Below are 7,548 nucleotides of genomic sequence, written 5' to 3' on the forward strand. Positions count from 1 at the left end.
TTACAAGGGATGGATGAAGAGGAAAAACCTGTTAATCAATTGGCAATAGTGGCAGCTAATGCAACAACAAACAGTTCAACACTTCATAACCAAGCATCTACAAAGCAAAAACCAAAACATATGGTCAATAATGAGGGAAAGTTAAATCCAGCAGCACAATCTTTTCATCTTAACTCATCGAGGATTGGTTCGACTAATGGTCTAGTCAATGGAAAAGAGGCATCAAAAGCAAAAAACGATACTGCACAATGGGTAGAAAGAAGTTTCAAGGATAAAACAGGATAAGGAATAGTGAAGATCAATACATCATGCCAGGAAATCCCATCACAAGATACATTAGTGAACAAGGTATTTAATAAAACTCCAAATTCTCAAGCAGAAGGGTCAAAATCGTCTACATTTAAAGAAAGAGTGCAAGGTTGTGGAGGCAGGCTATGGGATGCACAAAGGGAATACGATTCAGAGGAGAACGAAGTACCACTAGGAGCAAAAGCTGATGAGGAACCAAATGAGAAGGACAAAGAAGAAGATGAGCAAAGTGCAAATGGAGAGCCCCATGCCAATGACAACAATACAACTGGTAATTTTTTAATAAATGGAGGATCAGAAAATGTTGAGCACAACAATAATTTTCAGATAGCAGAAGTCAGACAAATTAGAAACTATGAAGGAAGAGGCCCAGAGGTAAATGATCCTGGAGGAACAGAAGATGATAAACTTCAGAAATCACAAGAAGACCCACAAGGACACAACACAACAGAGAAGGAGAAACAACCAAAACAAAAAACAGAAATAGTAAATATTACTGTTACATTGGAGAAAAACCAGTTGCAACTGTTAAAAAGAGGAGAAGAGAAGGCCTTGGTCCCTAAAAAGAATGCATTTGGAGCTACATCAGGAGGGAAGGAAGACAATGAAGAAAGAGAAGAACCTGGTAAATCAGGATACGACATGGATCGAGAATCAACTACCAAACACCTTATGAATGCTGGAAGGCAAGGTGACTTATCACCTACGCAAGTGGAAAAGGCAAAATCAGCAGCAAAAGGTAAGAAGAAGCAATAAAAAGATAATTTTGCAGCACCAAAAGCTGGGGTGCACACAAGGTGAATGCTAACTAAATTCTACCATCAGTGATGAATGCTATCATTTGGAATATAAGGTCAGTCAACACACAACAGGCCTTTGAAAGGTTGACAAAAATGCACAGGCAAAATCACTATGAATTTGTAGGATTAATGGAGCCAAAGCAACAAGCAAAAAAACTGGAAAGGTACAGAAACAAGATAGGAATTGTACATGCAATTTCAAATGTTTCCAACATGATCTGGGCTTTCATAGATGAGGTATTTGAGGTAACTGTTATGTACAATATGGTGCAACAATTAACACTACGATTGTTTCATACTGAATCGCATGTGGAGTTTGTCCTAACATTGATATACGTTAAATGTGATGCAATTGAGATGATAGAATTATGGGATTCATTATATGCAATGGCAAGGGATATGGATGCACCATGGATTGTAGGAGGTGATTTCAATGTAATATACGACGAAGAAGAGAAGTTTGGTGGGTTACCTGTGACATTGAATGAAATTGATGATTTTCGACACTGCGTCAACACTTGCAATCTCTTCGACCTTGGATTTAAAGGCAGAATATTTACATGGTGGAATGGGAGAGTAGAGGAAGACTGTATATTCAAAAGGCTAGACAGATGCTTGGCCAATGTTGAGTTCCAACAAACATTTCCAGGAATAGAGGTGCAATATTTGTCAAAGACTGGTTCTGATCATAGTCCAATGTATCTGAAGTGTGATATTGAGACTCCACCAATAAAAAAGCCTTTTAAGTTCTTGAATTTTTGGGTGGAACATGCGACTTTTAAAGATGTGGTGAAAGAGAATTGGACAGCTGATTTCAGTGCAAATCCTTATATTCTTTTTAATCACAAGTTAAAAAAATTAAAGAAGGCCATTTCATGGTGGAGTAAGGCTACATTTGGAGATATTTTCCAAAAGATAGCAAGCATGGAGGAGGTAGTGATGGTTCATGAAGCAGAATTTGAAGCAAATCCAACAGGGATGAACAGGGAAAGGCTACAAAAGGTTCAGGCAGAATTGATCAAATGTCTTGCACGAGAGGAGAAATATTGGCAACAAAAGGCAGGCATGACTTGGTTCAAAGAAGGGGATATGAACACTAAGTTCTTCCATGCACAAGTGAGAGGTAGGAGGAAGAGACTTCAGCTTAACAGAATTCAAAATAGTAGAGGAACCTGGATTGAAGAAGAACAAAAAATTGCAGAAGAGGCTATCAAATTCTACGAGGAACAGTTCACAGAAGCAGCTACTCCTTCATAATTTGATATCGTAGAGCATGTTCCTAATCTGATTAACACTGAGCAGAATGCAGAATTGATTAAGCAGCCAACAAAAGAGGAGGTTAAAGTGGTAGTACTTGGACTTAATGGTGATAGTGCTGGGGGCCAGATGGTATGACAGGAAAATTCTATCATTCTTGTTGGGACATAATAGAGGATGACCTGTACAACATGGTGAGGGCTTTTTTCAATGGTCATGAGCTACCCAAGTGTGTAACACACACCAACCTAGTTCTTCTACCAAAGAAAAAAGAAGTTACCACTTTTTCTGATTTAAGACCAATAAGCCTCGGTAATTTTTCAAACAAGGTTATATCGAGGGTGGTACATGAAAGGCTAGTGAAATTTCTCCCAAGTCTGATATCAGAGGAACATGTAGGTTTTGTTAAGGGCAGGAATATAGTAGAAAACATCCTTCTAACTCAGTAGATAGTAACTGACATTAGGCTTAGAACTAAGGCTGGACCTAATGTCATCCTGAAGCTAGATATGACCAAAGCTTATGATAGATTATCTTGGCTATTCCTAACCAAGGTACTGAGAAAGATGGGATTTACAGAAAGGTTTATAGGGATTGTCTTTGGATTAGTTTCAAACAATTTGTATTCTATTCTAATCAATGGTCAAGCTCATGGGTTCTTTAAGTCCTCAAGGGGAGTAAAACAAGGTAATCCTATATCTCCAACTTTGTTTATATTGGTAGCAGAAGCATTATCTAGGGGTCTAAATGCACTACATACTAACCTGTATTTTTGTGGATTTGGGATGCCAAAGTGGAGTCCAAAGATCAATCATTTGGCGTATGCAGATGGCATGATTATTTTCTCATCCTCAGATGAAACATCTCTGATGCTGATTATGCAAGTGTTGAAGGCATATGAAGCTGCATCTGGGCAGCTTGTTAACAAAACCAAATCAGCTGTGTACCTGCATCATTTAACAGACATGGAAGTGGTCAGCAATGTGGAAAGGATCACGGGCATTCATTGGAATGATTTCCCTATCATATATCTAGGCTGTCCTATATTTTATGCAAGGAGAAAGCCGGAATACTATCAGTCCCTAATTACTAAGGTAGTGGACAAACTGCAATCATGGTAGGGCAAGTTATTATCAGTAGGGGGCAGGGCAGTTCTCATATCCCATGTACTGCAAAGCATGCCAATGCATCTACTATCAGTTGTAAACCCTCCAAAGTATGTGATAAATAGGTTGCACAAATTGTTTGCTCAGTTTTTCTGGAGTAGCACTGTAGGAGGAACTAGTAGGCATTGGGCTTCATGGAATACCTTATGCATGCCAGTTGAGGAAGAAGGAATAGGTTTCAGGTCACTGCATGATGTAGCAAAGGCATTATTCAGTAAGTTGTGGTGGAATTTCAGAACAAAACCAAGCCTATGGAGCTCTTTTGTATGTCAGAAATACTATAAAAAATTAAATTCTGTAATTGTTCTATGGAAAAGGGGGTCTCACATTTGGAGAAAAATGTTGGAATGCAGAGATCTGATTGAACATCAAATCCTTTGGCAAACAAAAAGGGGATCCTCACTATTTTGGTATGAAAACTGGACAGGTCTTGGGGCACTATATTTTTTAGTTCCTTAGGACTTTGGCATTGATGAAAATGTACATAATGTACATGATGTTACCTTAGATGGTGAGTGGGATGTGGACAGGCTATTTGAAATGCTTCCTGAAGATTTAGCAGTACACATTCTGGAGAAAATCAAACCACCTTCACCTCAGCAGGTTCTTGACATGCCTTGTTGGATGCTGGAAACAAGAGGATATTTCAGTGTTAAGTCAGCATGGGAGTATACGAGAAGAAGAGACGAACCAAGAACAACTTATAGGATGATTTGGGTAAAGGGACTGCCTTTTAAAATAGCATTTTTCATGTGGAAAGTGTGGAAAGCAAATCTACCTTTAGAGGATTTCTTGAAAAAGGTAGGCTACTGCATGTCATCAAAATGTTGATGTTGTGTACAGCCTGACGATGAATCTCTTCAGCACTTATTTTTTAGATCAGAAACTGCAAAGACAACTTGGAAGTATTTTCTATCGAGGGCAGGAATAGCTGTGGAGGGACTTACATTGCACCAAGCAATCACAAAATGTTGGACTGCAAATGTGTGCTTAAGGCTCAAACCAGTAATGCAAGCACTCCCCTCATGTGTAGTCTGGGAACTTTGGAAAAGAAGAAATAGTATGAAGTATGGTGATGCTGTGACAACTAGCAGGGTGATTTATCAAGTTTCATCAAATCTCCAGGCATTGGTGAAAGTAAGAAAGCCTGTGATGGACATGGTACCTCTTAAATGGCAAAATCTATTAGCTATGATGGAAAATTTTACTCTTAAACTTAAGGTTACCAAAGTCATATGGGAATTTCCAAGTGCGGGATGGATAAAAGTTAATACGGATGGTGCATCGAGGGTAAATCCAGGCAGGAGCTCAATAGGTTTTTGTATAAGAAATGAAAATGGTGACATAGTCAAGTCAGTAGGGAAGGAGATTGAGGAGACAACAAACACAGTAGCTGAAGCGAAGGCCATGGTAGAAGCACTAAGGTTCTGCAGATTTCAACAATACTCTCATGTATGGCTTCAAACTGACTCAATGTTATTAAAAAGATAATGGTTGGGATCTGGAAACCACCATGGATCATATCTGAGCAGGTAGAGGAAATGATGCAACTAATGAATGGGGGCAATTACACAGTTACTCATATTCATAGGGAGGGCAACAAACTGGTAGATCACTTGGCTAATTATGCTTTAGATCATGGAGAAATAGAATGCCAACAATTCTGGCATCTAGATGCAAAGGGAAGGAGGTTGGTTAATGAAGATAAGCTGCAATGTCCAAGTCTAAGGGTGAAGGTGGACAGGAGATAAGAAGCAAAGAGAAAAGGAAGAGCAGGAGGCATGTCAACTTAATCGACCAATATATTTAAATCCTAAGGGAGGAGGATATAATGGTTTGTATTTCTAACTATCTTTTCTCTAGAGCAGGTGCCACTACGTTATCACAATTCTTATGGCACTCCATGCTGCAACTTTTCGAGATAACCTATGCTAAAGAACAAAAACACATCAATAATCGAGCACAACAACAAAGACTAATGGCATTGGAAACCCAACCAGCATGGGGTGATCGCGTGCTTTCAGTTCCTTGGATATACAACCAGCATGGTGCAGAAGTGTTTAATTTAGAGGAGAATCTGCCATTTAAACAAAAGCAAACACAACTTTTAATAGCTTGGAGTAATGCCTAGATTCACTACTTACAAGGGACAAATCTGAAAAAATGTGGGTGAAGGCATGCTGATTTCGAGAAAAGCTGGAAGGCATCGCAGTTTTGTGAATTTATCACACACATGGTTCAGTTAGAGACAGGATCTGGGAATATAAAAATGATTTCTCTTCATTTCGAGCACAACAAGAAGCAAAAGGCATTGGAAACACAACTAGCATGTGCAGAAAAAATGTTTTCGAGAAAAGCTGGCAACAAAGGCCAATGCAGCTTTTTGATTTGTATATTCAGCATGCTTCGTCCAACAGTTGGATTGCTCATTTGAAGAAACGTGCTCATTTGGAGTAAATACGGATGATGGCAACAAAGGCCAATACAGGTTGACACAAGCGTGCTCATATCGAGATGTCTGTCTCCATGGGAGTACAAAGGGAGATTTCAAGAGGTATGAAAATTAAAATATTGCACAAAGTGCATGCCTGCAACAAATGCAACAAATGCAGCAGATATTTTTTCAAAGGAAAGCACATGCTTATGGTGAAAAACAATGGATAATTTATACATTTATTTGTTCAAGAAATATGGTGCAAAATCATTTCTAATTGGATGCACATGGTGCAAAATGGCTGCACATGGGAGGAACAAGCATTGATAATTGTTTAATCACTTGGGGAAGATAATGAGGACCTCAAAAGATTAATGTTGCACATGGTAATGTGCAAAGCAGCAAATGCACGCCTGGAGGGACAAAGCTTTGGGCAGACTGTGTCTATCATGGACTAGTTTTTTATTATACAATTTTTAGTAGTGTTGTTGTGATATCAACTTTGAGTACACTACTCAACTTTGATAATAGGGTACATGTAATCTCCAAGGTCTATTATTTACATTTCGTAGAATATTAACGCACTTTATTGTTTTTTTTTTGCATATTTTATATAAATAAAAACTAGCCGTAGGCACTTGCCTAGCGGATTGCCAAAAAAAAACCTATCTGAAACTCACCCGAGCCCCTCGGGACACTGTTCAAACATACCATTAAGTCTCATATCATAACACGGACCTACTTGAGGTCTCAAAACATACATAACAATATCGAAACGACGAATCACACCTCAATTCAAAATCAAAGAACTTGAAACTTCAAACTTCCACAACCGATACCGAAACCTATCAAATCATGTCTAATTGACCTCAAATTTTTTACACAAGTCACATTTGATAGTATGCACCTGTTCCAACTTTCGAAATTGGATTCCGACCCCGATATCAAAAAGTCCACTCCCGGTCAAACTTTCCAAAATTCCCAACTTTCGCTATTTCAAACCAAATTCTACTACAGACCTCCAAATTACAATCCGGATGCGCTCATATGTCCAAAATCACCCAATGAAGCTAACGGAACCAACAAAAATTTAATTCGAGGTCAAATTTTAAAAAGTCAAAACTTGGTCAAACCTTTCAAATTTAAAGTTTTTAGTTGAGAATCACTCTTCCAAATCAATTCCAAATAACCTGAAAACCAAAAATGACGATTCACATAAGTGATAATACTTCCTATGGAGCTACTCATGCCGTCAAATAACTGAGTGAAGTGCAATTGCTCAAATTAACTGGTCGGGTCGTTACAATGCTGAATTATATTTCTCCAACATACACAGAGAAAGTAGGTAAAAAATAACGAGAAAACTCAAAACTCTATGCATACATATAAGTTTTTAATAGTTCAGTTGATTGGCTATTTGATATCTTAACTTATTTGTAAGAGTTTGATTCTATTTTTCTACCCCAATAAAAGAGTTTATAACAGTGGACAGTACTCGTAGTTGAAATACTAGCAACCAATCTTTTCTAAGGAAGATCAGTACTATATTGTATTAATTACCGTATGAGAAAATCTCATAAAT

General features: G+C 38.2%; 2 protein-coding genes across 2 annotated transcripts; both read left to right on the forward strand.

The window, feature by feature from the left end:
* Nucleotides 1-1,202: 1,202 nt before the first annotated feature.
* On the forward strand, nucleotides 1,203-2,366 carry LOC138872792 (uncharacterized). The gene has a single exon (XM_070151208.1). The coding sequence runs from the start codon at nucleotides 1,203-1,205 to the stop codon at nucleotides 2,364-2,366; it is 1,164 nt and encodes a 387-aa protein (XP_070007309.1).
* Nucleotides 2,367-2,932: 566 nt separating this feature from the next.
* On the forward strand, nucleotides 2,933-5,023 carry LOC138872793 (uncharacterized). The gene is made up of 4 exons (XM_070151209.1): nucleotides 2,933-3,483; nucleotides 3,598-3,746; nucleotides 4,041-4,333; nucleotides 4,376-5,023. Exons 1-4 carry the CDS (start codon nucleotides 2,933-2,935, stop codon nucleotides 5,021-5,023), a joined length of 1,641 nt encoding a protein of 546 aa, XP_070007310.1.
* The last annotated feature ends 2,525 nt before the right edge of the window (nucleotides 5,024-7,548 follow it).

The sequence above is a fragment of the Nicotiana sylvestris genome, chromosome 7, assembly GCF_000393655.2.
Source record: "Nicotiana sylvestris chromosome 7, ASM39365v2, whole genome shotgun sequence".
NCBI classification, from domain to species: Eukaryota; Viridiplantae; Streptophyta; class Magnoliopsida; order Solanales; family Solanaceae; genus Nicotiana; species Nicotiana sylvestris.